Below are 19,347 nucleotides of genomic sequence, written 5' to 3'. Positions count from 1 at the left end.
ACATCTCGTGTCGCTAAAACGGTTCCCCCCCTTCATCAGGAAACGTTTTGATCTCTGGTCTCCCGGGACTTAAGTTCAGACGAGTCTCTTGTCCCCCGACCGGAGTCTTGAGCCAGCAGTTGTGGAGCGTGGCCCAGCTGGACTCCTCATCATCATCAGGTGTCTTCTTCCCTGAAGAGCGAGGCGTCCTGCCAGCGTCCCAGCGGAGTCCACTGATGTATATTTGATGAGCGGGTGCTGAGGGGGAGGCTCGGCAGGGATGTATGGCGGAACAATAGGCTTCGCTCGGGTTACCTGCCGGTCCACGACGCTGCTCTTTTTTTATGTCGGGACCAGAGCTGGAGCCAAGAGGCCGAGTTACAGGTGGAGCACGGGGTCGGCTGTTCTGGGACGTCTGCTGGACCTCGTGTGTGGCAGACAAACCACTTCCTGGTTCTTTTGGTTTTAAAAACTTCCACCTTCTGTGGAGAGTCATGTCTTCTGGCTCAGCTCTTTCTTCGTCAAGATAGATCCCCTTTGGTCCGTCTGTCTCCATCTTCCCTTCACTCGTGAACAAAATGAGACACTTGAACTCCACCTGGGTCTCATTACCGGGTGAATCCGAAAGGTTTAACTACATTAATAAAAAATACATTTGGCCTGGAACGGAGCCTTGCAGAACACCACAGGTGATGAAGTGTGACCTTAAAATGTTTAAACCCAACCTGACGTGTGCGTTAAAACTCATCGACTGACATGTAAAGTCAATGTAGACGTTTTATTAGCTGTTGCGCTACAATATGAGAGTGAAAAAAAGAGATTCATTAAGAAAAAAGAAGAAGAGAAGTCGGCAAACGTATAAATCCTCAGAAGGATTTGAGGGACCAGGAGACATTCAAATATTTTCAATTGTTTTTTATATATTTTCCATTATATGAGGATGAATTACGTGCTTGATGATCCACTTTATTGACTTTCCACTAACTTTAGACCTCCCAGCAGATTGACCTACTTTTCAAGATTAACAGTAGTAAGTTGTTTATTTTGGTGTAAAAGTAAAGTAAATAAGAAAAAACCTGCTTCAGCCGAACAGACGACCTGAGGAAGTGTTGTCCAGTAATCAACAAAAGCCTTTTGGCTCAGCTCTATTTTCTGGAATGGTTCAGTTTGATTACAACTCTGAGTTTACTCCTTGTGAGAACCATGGTCTTCAAGTTCACACACAGGACAAGATGGTGGTGATGCTTAAAGGTTGTGAGGAAGATCTAAAGAAGAAGAGTTTTGAGGGTTTAAGCAGAAAAAAGAACTATCAATAAAATGTGTCATTAATATAACATGTTTATATATATATATATATATATATATATTATTTGTCATTAAAAATTAAAAATTGACAGTTTAATTCGTTAAAAATATATTGTTTTCCTAACATATAAACTGTCTTTTGTTCATTGAAATACTTGTAATTTATATTTTCGAAAAATAATGTGTTTTTAGTTGATATTGTACAATATTTTCCTCGTCGTAAAACGAACAAGTTTTCGTTTGAGATAAAAAAAAAAGTTAGTTTTACTCATCAGCTGGTGGCTTGATGCTGTGGAGCAGTGAGAGGTTTCACTCCCGCCGCAAAGTAAATGAATCATGATTAATTAATTATTGTATTAATTACCATGAAAGTGAACAAGAGGAATTCCTGCGACATCAATTAATAATAATCCGTGTGTGTGTGTGTGTGTGTTAGTGTGTGTGTGTGTGTGTGTCGTCAAGCTCCTCGTTGATGAAGTGAAGAAACGTCTGAACAAATAAATAGAAGGAATTAAATGAATAATTCACAGCGAGGCATTTACATCACTTCCTCTACAAATCACACAAAAACACACATTTCCGTCGATTGTTTCACATTTATTATAGATAGATACACAAAATCACAAACCTCGGCATGAATAAAACAATCGCGCACATTCGTATTATTCATTGCGAGAACCGATAATTCACGATTTTCAACCCCCGGTTTTTTTTTCGATATAAATCATAATTTCAACAATATGCAGTAATTCATATTTTTCGTTGATTTTTAATAAATATACTTGTTTAGTTCGAGCTATTCAACTAAAAGTTTTAAGTATCGTTTCCCATTTCAGTTTAAAATGGATTCAACAATGTTTGAGTCTAAATAATTCATTATAGAAACGCGTTTTTGGTGTTTTATCAAAAATCGCCGTTTGTTGTAAGTTTTCAAGTCCTTGTGCGTCAAAACATTAAATAATAATTCGTGCATAAAAAAAAGCATCGTTTCTCATTTTAATTCAGGAAATATTCAACAATGTTTTCAATCTGAATTATTCATTATATGATGTGCAAATATGAATTCGTGTTTTATCGAAATTATTGTTTGTTGTGAGTTTTTACGTCCTTGTGTGCGAATAAATATTAAAATAATTGTGCGATAAAATGGTCAAAGTGTAATCTTATTTTTTTTTTCTTGAGATGTTTTAACAGAAACTAAATTCAACTTAGAAATTTACTTCAAATTAATGTGTTTTTTCCTTTTTATTACACCGTTAAAAATTCGTTTATTACTTCCGTCTGCAATTTTATTACGTTTATTGTCATTATTTCAATCAGATCCCTCATCAATGTGCTTAAAAGTCAAGCGAAGGGGGCGTGGTCAACGCTGGGGCTCGATCTCTGATTGGAGGACACGCGTGCAATAGGCGGGGCTGAAGGTGTGTGGGCGGAGCTTCAGCAGCGCCTCTGATATAGGAGAAGTTGTCTTGGACCGCAGAAGTGACAGAAGGAGGCAGGAGAGTCGCAGGAGGGTCTCTGGAGTTTCTCTTCTTCCACGACTGAAGCTGACTTGTTTTTTTTTCTTTTTTTTTGTGTGGTGGAGTTAAATTCATCTGCGGTTCTTTCCTCCTCCTGAGGCGTCTACAGAGCGACCACTGCCAACAGAGACGAACGAGGACGAGGCACGACGACCCTCACTCCCTTCTGCAACCATGATGTCCATGAACAGCAAACAGCCTTTCAGTATGCACCCCATCCTGCACGAGCCCAAATACACGCCGCTGCACTCCAGTTCCGAGGCCATCCGGAGGGCCTGCCTGCCCACCCCGTCGGTGAGTCCAGAACCGGAGGAAAAAACCTCTCCCGGAATTTCTCTGTCTGCATCTTAAAAATGGAGTAGAATTAACTAAAACTTTATTTGTATTAATATGTTTATATATGAACAAAAATAAATAAATAAATGAGTGCATGTATTCTTAATTAATCTTAAATATGTAAGCGTTTAAAGTTTTTAATCAAAATATTTTTATCCTCCTCGCCACCAAACAAACTATAAAATAATATTAAGTTTATTACAAAAAATTATAATCGAAAAAATCGGCTACAAAAATAAAATATATATTTTTAATTTCCTTAGGATGGTCGAGGACTCTATATTTTTGTCTTAAAACTTTTATTTTGTTGAAAAAAAAAAAAACAACAACCGTGATTTAAAACAAATTATTTTATTGGTGCTTCTATTTTATCTTAAATGACGGCCAAAGTAAGTACGTAAATAAGTAAGTCATTTTTATTTGTATAGCGCTTTTCCAGACAAAGTGTGTTTTTTAATCATCAATTAAATGAGATTTTAAAGGAAAGTTTTGCGGGAAAATACAACAAAACGAAATGAACGTCGACACCTTGAGAAATATATTTATTTTAAGTTTAATGCGAAATTAAATTCGTTGTGTCCCTCTCTGTCCTCCATTCATATTCAAACTCATTGTCCGCAGAAATTATTCAGGAGATCGTAAATATTAATTTTAGATGAATTCGCAGCTGACACACTTTCGAGGCAACATTATTGTACATCAATTAAAGCGCAACAACAATACGTTGTGGAGATGGTTCTGACGCGCGTCCTCTCGTCCTCAGCTGCAGGGCAACATCTTCGCCGGGTTCGACGAGACGCTGCTGCAGCGGGCCGAGGCTCTGGCCGCGGTGGAGCTGGGGGCCCAGAAGAACCACCCGTTCAAGCCGGACGCCACCTACCACACCATGACCACCATGACCAGCATGACCTGCACGCCCACCTCCTCCTCCGCGCACCTGCACCACCCGTCGGTGCTCACCTCGCACCACCACCCGCACCACCAGCCGTCCCAGGGTCTGGAGGGCGACCTGCTGGACCACCTGACGCCCGGCATCTCCCTGGGCGGCATGACCGGCTCCGACGTCTGCTCGTCGGCCTCGCACATGTCCGCCATCAACCACATGCAGCACCACCACCACCACCACCAGCAGGCCATGAACATGCACCCGCACAGCCTGAGCGCGCACGGCTCCCTGGGGGGGCCCGACTCGGAACCGGACCCGCGGGAGCTGGAGTCGTTCGCCGAGCGCTTCAAGCAGCGGCGGATCAAACTCGGGGTGACCCAGGCGGACGTGGGGGCCGCGCTCGCCAACCTGAAGATCCCGGGCGTGGGGTGCCTGAGCCAGAGCACCATCTGCAGGTTCGAGTCCCTGACGCTGTCGCACAACAACATGGTGGCCCTCAAGCCCATCCTGGAGGCCTGGCTGGAGGAGGCGGAGCGGGCGCAGCGGGAGAAGATGTCCAAGCCGGAGATCTTCAACGGCGGCGACAAGAAGAGGAAACGCACGTCGATCGCGGCGCCGGAGAAGCGCTCCCTCGAGGCCTACTTCGCGGTGCAGCCGAGGCCCTCCTCCGAGAAGATCGCCGCCATCGCCGAGAAGCTGGACCTTAAAAAGAACGTGGTCCGGGTTTGGTTTTGCAATCAGAGGCAGAAGCAGAAACGGATGAAGTTTTCTGCGACGCACTGAAGGGACCCCGAGAGGACTTTATTGAAGAGACAAATCAAGACGATGCTGCTGCTCGAACCCGAGCTGAACCCCAAACAGTCTAGTCCCGAAACATCAGCACTGAGTGACCCCGCGACCTCTGTACACCTGGTCAACGTGGACGGCAATAATCTGAGCAACGAACGAAGGAAAATCTTCCAATTTATTCCCAAATCAAATGACTAAAAATCGGATTATTTAATCATTTACTTTTAGGTAATGAACAAATAGATTCGTCTCTCGCGTCAAAAAGTATTTTAATAGTTGATGAAGGTAACGAATTAAAATACGTTTTTAATGTATCTACTCGCGGATTTCTAGTAAACCCACGTTAAAAAAATATTTAATTGTTTATTTAAAAAAGCAATATGTTTAAATAGTTAAGTTTAACGATCTCTTTTAATTAATCTGACCTCTTAATTTTAATCTAAAAACAATTAGATTAATTAAATAAAAGATAAGATACACATTCGTCTCTATTTTGAGGAGGAATAATCTAATCTAATTGTTCTAATCATGACTTCTTTTTTTTTTTTTTTACTGAAAAAAAAGATCTATTCTAAGGAAACTGTTGCTATAATCTGTATTTTTGAGAGCAACGTACAAATATGTATTGACCCATAATCTGGACTCATCCACACGCACTAAAAAAGTCTATATTTGTTTTAAATATTTCTTATTTATTTAAATTAAATTCTAATCTTAATTTTGAGATTAAAAAAATCTCCACCAGATTATTGCTGTTTGTGGCTCCCCAGAATCTGTTCAGTATTTTTTTCCCCCAAATCTGGAAGGTCATCTTGGATTATTCTCTCAAGTGAGGGTCGGCTCCTCCTCATTGGTATTACCCATCATCAAACTGACGACCCTTGCTCACTGGGACAGAGGAGCAGAGACTGAAAAAGGCAATTATTGTACAGAAGAAGAAAAATAAGGAGGATTAATGCAGATTATTCTGTGTAGCTTTTTTATATTTATCATGTGTAAATATCTGTGAATATGACGCACCTCGTTCCACCGCTCATCCTGGAGGTTGTTGGTTCCGGTAGAAGAAAAAAAAAAAGAAAAAAAAAAGAAAAGCACAACGATTGCATGGTTGATAACAGGGAGAGAGAACAACCGCCGCCACCAAAGTGAATGCATCGCAATAAGAGGAAACACACACACACAAGCACAGGAGCACGAACACACACACATTCACACAGTGTAGCTGTGTGTCTACCTCATTACGCAAAGTGTTGGCACGTCCACGGTGATGTAGAGTTTTTGTTTCTGTTACCTTGTCTTCCACGGGACTGATGTCGGATTAGAAGTCACTCAAGTGTAAATCTGTCGTGTGTTCACCGAGATGATGCTTCGACAATCGATTATTGATATTAGTTGTCCATGTTTATGTTTGCTTTCATCTCCCGTGATCTGGTTTGACCCCCACCCACCCCCCCGGTCTGAGCTCTTACCCACCTTTATTTATTCTTTTAATCTATTTTGTTGTGTCGTCACGAGGCCGACCCCCTTTTGTACATTGACACACCGACACATTTGTGAATCGCACTTTGTAGATATTCCGAGCGAGGGAAACTAGTTTGCCTTATTTATACTTTTGGTCCGACACTTTGTTTGGTCGGTGAGAACATGTTTTTTTTTTTTTTTGTTTGTCTTATTTATTTATTTAAAAAGAAGAGAATCATCTGTGACAGTGTGCTTTAACTGTGTCTGTGTAAATGACAGAAATAAACCGTGCACGTTTTACTTCCTGTCAACGCCTTTTTGTGGGTTCCGGAAGAAGAATCTTTAGCGTTCCCTCTAGGGGGCGTATCGACAACCATGGAGTCGTTGTAGATCCTGTAAGGTCAAACAAAGCATGAGGAAAACAAACACTAGTATGTCAATGAAGATACAGAATACAGCCAAGTCGGAAATCAGCAAGAGTACCATTTGATCTTACGAAGTTTCCCAATCCCGTTTATTCGACTTCCTTAAAACGTATTAGAATGTTCCGTAATGAAATAACTTTTTGTCATAAATCTATAGCAACCATTAGTGTTGAAAAATAACTTTTGATTAATCTGGGGCCAGTTCAAGTTAGTCGATGAGTTCCCAGTGACATCATCATCTGCCCATCCTGGGTCTGTTCCGGGGCCTCCTCCTAGTTAAAAAGTCATTAGTTCAGAGGACATTCAAACAACTGTCTTCTCTTGCAGAGTTTCCACTCTGAGTCTCTCATGGATGACCGTACTCTGTTTAAGAGAGTCCAGACAAATGAACCCTTGTATGTGGGATCTTGTTCTAGAGTCACTGCAAAGCTGTTAACCACAGGCAGAGTAGAAACGTATTGTTTTCTTTGCAACAAAGATCTCAACTTCTTCAATTTAAAAAATTACATAACGATTCCTATGTTATTTATGACGATGTTTATTATGTCGTAGCATAAAACTGAACAAAGACAAAAGATGACCCACTTCTAAAAGACACAATCATTGATGTCCATCTTGCGACACACAAAGAAAAACTTTCCCAAGTACAAACATAGGAAATAACCAGTTTTATTAAAAGGCAAAAAAGGCGTAGACTATTAAACAAACACTGTTATACAACCAGACGTCAACAGGTTTTTAACCAACTATGAGAAAAAGCAAAGTGTGCTAATGGCTACATTATTAAATCCTAGTTACAGTTTATTGTTTGACTCTTGTCCTTTGACTTTACAATGTTAGGGAATAAGGACTTCGGTCAGATGTTTGGATTTTTAGTGGAACTTTTTAGTACAAACAAGAATTTTGAAACAAGATGGCGTCGATACCTAATGACTGAAGACCCTCTATACTTCCAAAGCTATTTTAAATGAGTTTTAAAAAATAAACGAAAACCCTTCGGGACAGATATTTCTACACAAGTGTAAGCTGATATTTTAGTATATAATAATAAATAATCCAGAACATCAGGAATCAAATACTTTTATTCTTAAACACCTGCACAGGTGAAATGACGAAAGATAAAATATTGTTCTGAGGTAGTCGAGGTATAAAGGATGTAGATGAAGGAGGAAACATTGAAGAGGACCAGGAAGGAGACGACAATAACGGACAGAAGATACACTGCAAGAGGACAAGACAAATAAAGAGATGATCCTGAGGAATAGTAGAAGACATAGTGAAGTAGGAGACTCTGAAGGAGACACTGGAAAGGGAGCTCCGAGAAGACATTGAAGGCGAAGATGAAGTGAAGGACACTGAGAGATGAACGCTGGATAAACAGTGACAAGACAAGTTCAACGATTCCCATTTCAAAACCTCTGCTCAGCTGTCGACTCTTCTTCTGTGAGTCGCTGGAGTTCTCTGACCGACGTGTGGACTTCATCAGCGGCGGCGTTGATCAATAGAAGAGTCACTCAAGTGTCGAGTCCTATTCATCAGAGGTGAGGAGCAGCTTTGGGGCGAAACCTCCTTCACCTCCAGGCGGCTCCGCTTTCACGGCAGCATCTGCTCGCCGCCCGAGACAAGTTCATGTTACTGCTTGAGTTTCAGCGACAACCGGCGTCATGGGTAGTTCACATGCAAAGTTCGAAGTGTAAGTTTTGATGAGCTCGGCAGCATTTTTACCAACATTTACCTGAAACCTGGGTCAATTTTCTGCACTTTACTACGTTACTAACCTGAGCAGGTTTTGAGAAATGTAAGGTTCCCATCAAAAGTATTTCGGAAACACTTGTTGAGTTTTTCACACTCGACTAATCATGGCTTTCTGACGACAAAACAGCATCAAAAAAGTTGCTAAGGTTCTTGGGGGGTCTAAATTTAGTTGAAAGTCAAAATGCCAGAGAATTTGAATCAAATTCAATCTTAAAGTGATAGTTCACCAAAAAATAAAACTTAACTCATTCTCTACTCACCCTAATGTCGAATGTTGGAGATGATTTTTGTTCCTTTTTAGAGTTAAAGACACAAATCTTTGTTCATTTTAATGAAGCGACTGGAGCTCAGTTGTCGTCGTCTTCATCTTCGTCCAAAAAAGACTCACTAAAAACATCCAAATACCTAAATTCTGCTCGTCTTTAACGTCCATCTTGTATTAAAGCCTTGACAAGAGGAATTGTTCGGGAAGTAATTAAATAAGTCTTTATTTTAAGCTTGTTTGTGGCAGAAGTTTAAAGAATAACGAGCGATATTGACTGGAAGTACTCGGGGTAAATATCGCTAGCGATTCAAGAGCTTATACAGTCTACGGTCTACACTGGAAGGTCTATTTACCCTCAAACAAGTTTTAAATATAGTCTTCTTTCATTTTTAACGAAACAATTCTTTTGTCGAGGCTTCAACACAAGAGGTACATTACAGACGAGCAGTATGAAGTTATTTGGATGTTTTTAAGTGTCTTTTTGAAGGAAGTTCGTCCACTGAGCTCCATTCGCTACGTTAAATTCAACTTAAATATGTGTCTATAACTCTAATAAAGAACAGATTACTCTGAAAATAATCCCAAGTGTTAGTTGACATGAGGATGTGAAGAAAATGAGTGAAGTTTGAATCTTTTTAATGTTTTCTCCTAAAACGTTTATGGTATTATTTTCCAGTTTGTTTTGTTTCAACCTTAATTTAACTCGCTTTATTCACAGACATTAACAGGTACAAAAATTTTCAACGACACACTTTAATCTCGACAATATTTTTTAATTTGTTGACCACAATAATCTATCATCACTTCCTGTTTGTTTAATTTCAGAACAAGACTGCATTAAATTACAGTTAGGATCTTTCTACAGATGTTTTTGTTGACTGTCAATGCTGTGTGTGTGAAGGAGGTTAAACCCGGTCAATACGCCGAGAGACTCACATCTGCTTTTACCCAGGAGGACATGAGCTACATATTATTTCCTGTTTATTTCGAGCCTCAGATGTGCTGTGTGCGAGTCGTGCAACTTGAAAAACAAAATACACACTTCCAGGATGAATTAATAATATTCAGATATATACATTTGATACTCAGGGCCTGGCTAAATACATTTGTGGTTCAAATATATTTTTAGAAGATGTTTTTCTGGCACCTATGTGATCCCTGGTATAGGTTTAGCATGAGTTACAACCACTTCCTGTCACTCTCAAGGTGACACGAATCCCTGACTCCATCACGGCAGATCCACAACACCTTCGAACCCTAGATTGACACACTATAAAAGCGGTGGTCATAATGTTATGGCTTATTGATGTTCAAGACAGAAGCGTTTTTTTTTTTATTCTCCACCGTTTCCTCTTTGGATGTGGGAAAGTTGCTCTGAGGTTCACATCGATTACACGGCCGAGTATTTATAATTCATGCGCTCATCTGGTGAGACGATGAAAGTTTGATGATGTCATGTTCGACATTCTTTGTTGTAAGGAAGCAACATGGCCGCCGCCGCTCCGCGTTTGCAAACACGCGTCACTTCCTTCTCCGGCCAGACGAGGAGGAGCGCAGATGTACGACACGGACCCCGGAGGAAAATCAATAGTATCATCGCGGCTGATATTTATTATTCATTAATAAGACGTTCAGAGGCTGAAACCTGCTGCGATGAACAGACGACAAACGCGTCGGCGATGAAGTTGAGTCGCTGTCATTAGAACGTCGGCAGCGCCACGGATGGTCGCCAGGGGGCGGCTTTCAGTTCCGGGGTGAGTGCTTGTCGATGCAACAGGTTGGAATCCCGTCCAGGGTGTCCCCCGCCACTCGCCTTATGGAGCTGGGATAGACTCAACACACCTCAACGCTGATAAATAAACAAGTGATAGAAAATGATTGTTTATAACAATAAAACAAAAAAACACAAGTTTACACAATCATTGGACCATTAAAAAAAAATATTCTTAACGACTTCTCTTATTTAGAAACAACTCAAAGTCTATATAATTCAATCAAAATAAAAGTTGCTTTAAATAAAAAATATTTATCTTCAATTAAATAAAAAAAAAAAACATTTTCATGAAAGAAAAAAAGGTTTGAATGCAAAGAAAATAAGACTATTAAACTAGCCAATATATGGGTGCAAATGATATTTGCATTTTATTTTTCAACATAAAAAAAAAGGAGCGTTGATTAAAAATAGTCCTCCTTCCGCACCAAAAAAAGAAAGAAGATTTAAAGTGATGTTTTTATTTGTCAATACTATCCTCGATTTTTTTTGGAATGAGGTGGAAAAACAGGTAGTTTTTTAAAGTGCAAAACGTTTTTGATTGAATAATAAAGACGCTAATCTACCTTCATATATGAGGAGTCTTAATAGTTTTTAATCTGAAAAGGTTTTATTTAATTTTTACATAATTTATAAACAACTATAATAATAATATAAATATATGTTAAATGCTGCAAATAGCAAAGTAAGAAAAAAAGAAATTGCAATAAACATGCCACGCCTGTAGGGGGGTGTCTTTACAATGGTCGTCAAGTTAGTGCTCATGATTACATTGAGTTGACCAAAAGATATGTATATTTAAAGTTAATGTTGAGGTTCTTTCAACTGTTGTGATACAATATGGGTGAAAGGGTCGTGATAAGCTTCGACAAAACATCTCTGGAAAACATTTTCTCGTATGAATCGCTAAAGTCAAGACGAGTTAATCAGAAGAAGAATATGTGTGAGTGTGTGTCGTAATTGTCAGCGTATCATGTGTGTGCAATGACAATAAAGAGATTCCGATTCTGATCATAAGAAGAATGAAACAATTTTTCAAATTCTGACTCTCTGATCCACCACTAACCTTAGACCCCCCAGGATTTTCGTTTGTGGTGAAGTGGAAAAAGTGAGAAAATGTGATTTCTTTATCAGAAATGACGTAGCGAAAATTATTTGAAATCCAGATTCATGACCACAAAATCATAATTTGTGGCCATTAAATACTAAATTAAAGCCACCAAATACAAATGTATTGCCCTTAACTGCATTTTTGGTTTTCACTGGCTATCAAACCAATCCTCGGAATGAAAATAAATAAATAAAAAGCCTTTGTAAATGAAAAAAGAAGCTGTGCGCAAGTCTTCTACTGCAGCCTCAACAAAATCTCTAAAATAACAACGTAAAAATGACAACGCAGCAAGAAGTCGATCGTAATATATAAACCAAAGTTTTGACTTTTTTAACTTTTTATTTTCCTTGACCAAGTGATGTCCAGGGATGTGTGTTTTTTGCACACCAAAAACAAACAACAAAACACAAAGTACACAATGAAGTCACGTTGTCTGTAGCTCCCCCTGTTGTCGGCACCGGGTTCCCGCAGCCGCGATCCAAAACCTATCCCCGCGGCGTCTCCGAGGCCCTCGAATCCTTGCTGCCGGTTCGACACCCGGGACCAGATAATAAACATCAAGCGGACTGGAAAGTGGTCCGAACGCTCGGCGGTCCCACACCTGCGCGCGCCCCGGACCTGAGATAGCGCCGCATCAGCCCGCCTGGGAGCCCGATCTGCTGCAGGAGCTGTGGTTAATTCCACTCCCTCAGATTACTCCATCCACTCGTCTCTGCTGGTGTTTTCCATGAAGCGAGGAAGCGCATTTTCATAAATAGACCTTGGCCGAGCTGCGGCGATGAAATTTTAATGAAGCTGCGAGTCTTGAGTGCAACGCTGGGGCCTTGGAGAATCAGCCCTGTTACATTACTATGGCTGCCTCTCTAAAACACACACACGCATGCAAACACCCCCCACCACACACACACACACACACACACGTGTGTTCGGGCCGGTCGGCTGCATATTGACTAGAGTGGGACCAGACCGAGGCGAGTGTGTGTGTGAGGGGATTAAAAGAGTGTGTGTGATGATTCTGTGATAGGAGGGTAATAAAGGAGGTAGTGTGGGTCGGATTTGTGTGTGTGTGTGTGTTTGTGTGGCGGGGCGACCCCCCCAACCCTCATTGGAGCTGATAATTCATGCTGGCAGGCATTAACACACACACACACACACTTAAACACCTCTGCTGACACACTCTGGAAGTGTTCAATCCTGTCGATGCAATATTTATCACCGAAATTCTCAGATTCATCTTTTGTTTCAGTGTTAGACCCCCCCGTACCCCCTCGCACCCCCCCATTGAACGTCTTTGTTCTGAGGTCACGCTTAAATACTCGCACAAATCTACGACTTGTTTTCGGGTTCTCACGTCCGACCATGAGAAGTCGGGGGTGCAGGGGTCTCCACGGCGCCCCACGGAGGTCAATTTGAAATTAAAAGTCAATGACATACATGTTTTATTTGACTTATTGATTTTTTTTATTTTTTTTATGTTTAAGTTAAATAAAAAACTAAAAACAAACAAAAAGAAAAGGAATAAATACATTTAAAATAAGAAACACATGAGGACATATCTATCTATCTATATAGATATATAGATATATATCCATATATATATATATATATATATATATATATATATATATATATGAGATGAAATAAAAAACAAAAGGAAGAAACTTAAAACAAAACAATAATCAATAATAATAATAAGTCAAATAAAACATCACTCCTGTTTTCTTTTTATATAACAATGATACTAAAATATAAATATACTGTGTATAATATAATTGATTAAGAAGCGTTTAACATGTCTTTTACGTTCAATTAATTATAAATATTAAAATGAGTGAAATCTTTAAGTATATTTATTAAATATTCGAATTAAGTAAGAAAAGTTTATATTTTATTAGTTCTATATTTATTTTAAACAATGATGACATTTAGGAAAACAAAATGTGAAGGATAATTCAAGAGAAAATATAATGAGTTGGTCAAATAAAACATAATAAAATAAATATATAAATAAATACATAGAAATGTGTTTTTTTTAACCCTATTAATACATTATTTCTTCATATAAATATATATAAATAGATACATTTTTGGTAATAATGTATAATCAATAAGTCAAATAATGAATGAGACCGAATTACCTTTTTTTTAATTTAATTATGTTATTAAGAAATTAATATGTATATACAAATATTTTATGAAACATTGTACAAATATTCCATAAGTTACAATATACACTGAGCCAAACATAATAACATAAATGTAAAATCTATTAATCTTAACTAACAATATAATACAACAGACACATTTAAGAATTAAATCAATTAAATCATTATTTTAATATTTTATACATACATATATATGGGGAGTCATTAAAACATGGCGGTCGTAATTAGGAACATTGTGTAACTAATCAGGCGTAATGAGCAGCAGGCGTCTCTGATCAAACACTCGCCTGATGAGCTCTAATCATCTGACCTGCCATTAGAGCTCATCTTTATTCCCACACACACACCCACACACACATCGACACACACACCGACACACACACGTGCAGGTGTGCGGCGCACGAGCTGGAACCTTCATTGATTAAGGGAGTGATGACTCTTGAAAGCCGCTGTGGAGGAGAAGACTCCAGACCTGATGAAAAATGCAGGGCGGCATGAATTATGGAGAACACAATATTTACAGAACAGGGAACCCCGAGCGGAGACTATCGGGGGGTTGAGCAGGAATTAAGACGACCGTGTTTGAGAGCGTAACAATCCGTTTGGAGTCCGACGGTTTCATGATGTGGAGGCTTCCAGAGATGTTCCTAGACCAGAGTTGGACTCCATTTTAATGCATGTTCTTGTGTGGAGGAGTCCAGTGGCTTCACACTGAGTCTCAGGTGGATGACAGAGCTCAACCTCACGATGAAGATGATCATCTCCATCATGTCTTGATCTGACAAAAACTCATTTTCATTCTCGTAGTTTGCCTTGGTCAGTTCATGCTGGCATCACTTGTCTAATTCTATTCTACAATGTAGCCTTGAGCACAGCCGTGCTAACAAGCGTATGTTGCCACCATCTAGATGCTAAAGCAGACCTGCTTTGACGGCCCTATGACTGTATTTATGTGGCCCTCAAGAGGTCAAAGATAATGTAGAAAATAAAAATGTACTATAAATATTATTTGTTATTACTAGATCTACTCTACAGTCTACCTAATTCCTCTGTTTTTGTTTGTTTTTATTGCACCTCAAAAAGGGAATACAAAAATATATTTATTTGTTTAAGAGCATTTTATATAAAATAATAATTTAAGCATATTTCGCTGGATTTCTGTTGGATTTATATTTTGTAACTTATTTTTTTGTGTTTTTGATTAACCATTATATTAGATTTTTTGCTGGTGATTTATGATTGAAGGCCCCTCACAAAAGTCACTGTTAAAAAACTTGGCCCCTGAGGAACTTGAATTGCCCACCACTGTGTTAAATAAGCTAGAGGACTTGACATGACTTATCACATTATTATATGCAATTTAGTGAAGTTAGAAAACATTGTACTCTTTTGGTTAATATATTGTTAATTTGTTTTAATTTACAATTAAAATGAAAATATTCATGGCATTTGTTCATCTTTGGGTTAGCAATTAAATCTCTAGTCAGTAGATGGCATCCACCGCAGCTAGATGCACATCGAGACCGTGGCGATGACTGAGGACAAGAGGATACAGTCAACTCCAGCAGCTTTTAAAGCTGACGTTTGGACATTTTTTTTTCATTTTGAAAATATAAAAGCAGTTACGACTTTGTCAAGAGTCATGTGTTCTGTAAATTCTTCAACACCAGAGTCAAGTACTATTTGTGCAATACTATATTAAATACATCCTCATTTGTACACTATCACAATATATGTAAACATATAATATATTTGCTCCCGTATCGTGATGCATATCATATCGCCAGATTCTTGCCAATACGCACACAAAAACACACACGTATATACACACAAACACACACACATATATATACTGTATATACAATATATATATACAGAAATGCTGCAAAATTATAAACAATACTATCTTTAACATTATTAATTCAGCCGTAAAAATAACTTGGAACTTAAAAAATGAAACATTATGGTATGTTTTGTATGTTTCAATCTGACCTCATGAGGCCGCAAAAATACATTTTAAGGTCCTCATGTGGCCCTCCCTGCCCAGGTTTGCACTACAGTCTCCAGCTGCTGCTTTTTCTATCAGGAAGTTTCCATCTTCATCTAAATATCTAAAAAAAATAAAAAACCTATAACATCCGGTGTTAAACTCTGGTCAGTCCGATGGAAATAAAATACATTTACATAATAATGCAGAACACCGTGGTCACGTGCCCAGACGTTTGACATTTAATCATATAAGATAAAAAAGCGTGTTCAATAATTCAAAATCCATTTCAAGCCCTCTGACCTCATCGTTGACACAAATATTCCCAGCGTCGCCCTCGGTGACGTCACCCACCTTCAAAATGCGGCTTCCCTCGCTGATCAATAATGTAGCGTCTTTGAATATTCATCGCGCCATTCTACTCCGATGATTACGGTAATAATCTGTGACGTCATCGAATTTGTCTCTGTTTAAAATATGCAAAGGTGTGAAAAGGCTTTAAAATAATTTATAGTGAGGGAAAAGCTTTAACAAATGTGAGAAATGCTCAATAAAATATGAAGTTTTCAGACTAAAGATGCGTCTCAGTGTTGCTATAGCAACCAGAAAATGCATTTTTAATAGTAAACGCTACAAATAAAAGAGAATATAGAGTAACTGAAAGTCGCGTGACTGCTAGTTTGGCCCCGCCCCTCTAGACTGTTTATCATATTAATACGGATTATTCAATATAAAAAAAATAAGAAATATATTTCCTGTCCCGGAAGTCCAGACCCGCGCAGCCTGACTTCCGGGCCTCAGGCTGCAGCATTAACGCACCGTTCTGCTTCTGATTTGGCTCCGATCGATTTACCGCCGCATGAGCGCGCCTGGACGTGCGTGTGCGCGGACGAATCTGGTGTAAGTTTAATTTGTATTTAAATATATCAATGAAAGCTTATTACTGAGAATTAATTTAGATTTTAATCCTGTTATTTCTTCTACTTTTTTACCGTTTTTTTGCTACTTTAAACTCTTCATTTTAATTATACAAGTTAATAATTATTATAATTCATAAAAATAGTAATAGTCCTTCACAAACACTTTATTACGGTTTAGTTTAGTTAATGAAACTAGACAATGGTTCTTCCCTTTATCGCGGCTGAGGTGGGAATCGAACACGCGACTTTGGTGGTCGAGCGTTGACTCGGACTCGCAGCAGATTAACGTTTTTTATTGTCGCTTCAGTTTTATTTAAATTAATTCGCATAGAATAAAACACCTGCACGAAGAGATGAAGTTGAAAGTCAGAGTTTGTCATCAACCTGTGCTGCGCTCAAGGACCTCGATTAAGAGAATAATAAAAACTAAAAAAACTAAAAAACAACAAAAAAAAGTCGTTTTAAATGTGATAAAAAAAAAAGTGTAATTGATATAGTTCAGTCAATGTCATCGTCTCGAACAATGTAGATAAATGAACAATAATATTAACTTGGAAGTTGAAAAACATCATCTTTGAATATTTTAATCAAAAACAACTTTATTTAATTTGAAATCACTCTTATGTCATCAAGAATAATTTAGTGGATATTATGATGAAAAAGTATCGGAAACAAATTAAATAATTGACACCACAGACAGATAATATACCATAATAACTCTTTTAAGGCAAACATATATTTTTATTGACAACATGGAATCAACTGCACTCACTTCTTGTTTGGCGACATTTAGCCTCACTTGCTTCCTATTTCAGTGAAATTCGGCAGCATTTTCTTCCTTTTTCGCTGCACTCACTTGCTGTTTGGCTGATATTTTGCTACTCACTTCCTGTTTTTGCGACATTCTGCTACGCTCAACTCCTAATTTAGCGACTTTCAGCTGCACTCACTTCCTGGTTGGTCAATATTCGGCTGCAATCATTTACGATTTGGCAACATTCAGCTTCACTCACTTCCTGTTTCGCCAACACACATCTGCACTCACTTCCTTTTAGGGTGACATACAACTGCACTCACTTCCTGTTATGGTGACATACAACTGCACTCACTTCCTGCTATGGTGACATATATCTGCACTCACTTCCTGCTATGGTGACATACAACATACAACATACAATTGCACTCATTTCCTGCTATGGTGACATACAATTGCACTCATTTCCTGCTATGGTGACATACAATTGCACTCATTTCCTGCTATGGTGACATATAGCTGCACTAACTTCCTGTTAGGGTGACATATAGCTGCACTCACTTCCTGTTATGGCGACATACAACTGCACTCACTTCCTGCTATGGTGACATACAACTGCACTCATTTCCTGCTATGGTGACATATAGCTGCACTCACTTTCTGTTATGGTGACATATAGCTGCACTCACTTCCTGTTATGGCGACATATAGCTGCACTCACTTCCTTTTAGGGTGACATAAAGCTGCACTCACTTCCTGTTAGGGTGACATATAGCTGCACTCACTTCCTGTAAGGGTTACATATAGCTGCACTCACTTCCTGTTATGGTGACATATAGCTGCACTCACTTCCTGTTATGGCAACATATAGCTGCACTCACTTCCTGTTAGGGTGACATATAGCTGCACTCACTTCCTGTTATGGTGACATATAGCTGCACTCACTTTCTGTTATGGTGACATATAGCTGCACTCACTTCCTGTTATGGCGACATATAGCTGTACTCACTTCCTGTTAGGGTAACATATAGCTGCACTCACTTCCTTTTAGGGTGACATAAAGCTGCACTCACTTCCTGTTAGGGTGACATATAGCTGCACTCACTTCCTGTTAGGGTTACATATAGCTGCACTCACTTCCTGTTATGGCAACATATAGCTGCACTCACTTCCTGTTAGGGTGACATATAGCTGCACTCACTTCCTGTTATGGTGACATATAAATGCTATCACTTCCTGTTAGGGTGACATATAGCCGCACTCACTTCCTGTTATGGCGACGTATAGCTGCACTCACTTCCTGTTAGGGTGACATATAGCTGCACTCACTTCCTGTTATGGTGACATATAAATGCTATCACTTCCTGTTAGGGTGACATATAGCTGCACTCACTTCCTGTTATGGTGACATATAGCTGCACTCACATCCTGTTAGGGTGACATATAGCTGCACTCACTTCCTGTTATGGTGACATATAAATGCTATCATTTCCTGTTAGGGTGACATATAGCCGCACTCACTTCCTGTTATGGCGACGTATAGCTGCACTCACTTCCTGTTATGGTGACATATAGCTGCACTCACTTCCTGTTATGGTGACATATAAATGCTATCACTTCCTGTTAGGGTGACATATAGCCGCACTCACTTCCGGTTATGGCGACGTATAGCTGCACTCACTTCCTGTTATGGCGACATATAGCTGCACTCACTTCCTGTTAGGGTGACATACAGCTGCACTCAAATGTAAGGTTATGGTGAAATTTTAATGTGTAGTAAAAGCTGCTTTAAAACGTTAATTTAATCCATATAATGATGATGATGGTTCATCATTAAGATCCTCGTCTGACAGATGAAGGTAATGCACACGAGCTTGTTAGATGCTTATCTGCCATAATTTCCTCCGCGCTCGTTCAT

At 39.1% G+C, this 19,347-nt stretch overlaps 1 protein-coding gene across 1 annotated transcript; it reads left to right on the top strand.

Annotated features, from left to right (window-relative positions):
• The first annotated feature begins 2,683 nt into the window (after nt 1-2,683).
• Nucleotides 2,684-4,827, top strand: pou4f4 (POU class 4 homeobox 4). Its single transcript, XM_087807081.1, has 2 exons — nt 2,684-3,098; nt 3,904-4,827. The coding sequence occupies exons 1-2, from the start codon at nt 2,979-2,981 to the stop codon at nt 4,807-4,809; spliced, it is 1,026 nt and encodes a 341-aa protein (XP_087663207.1). The 5' UTR covers nt 2,684-2,978; the 3' UTR covers nt 4,810-4,827.
• The last annotated feature ends 14,520 nt before the right edge of the window (nt 4,828-19,347 follow it).

The sequence above is a fragment of the Callionymus lyra genome, chromosome 14, assembly GCF_982586985.1.
Source record: "Callionymus lyra chromosome 14, fCalLyr1.hap1.1, whole genome shotgun sequence".
Classification (NCBI taxonomy): domain Eukaryota; kingdom Metazoa; phylum Chordata; class Actinopteri; order Syngnathiformes; family Callionymidae; genus Callionymus; species Callionymus lyra.
Note: the sequence above shows the minus strand (reverse complement) of the source record. Positions and strands in the feature narration are given on the sequence as shown.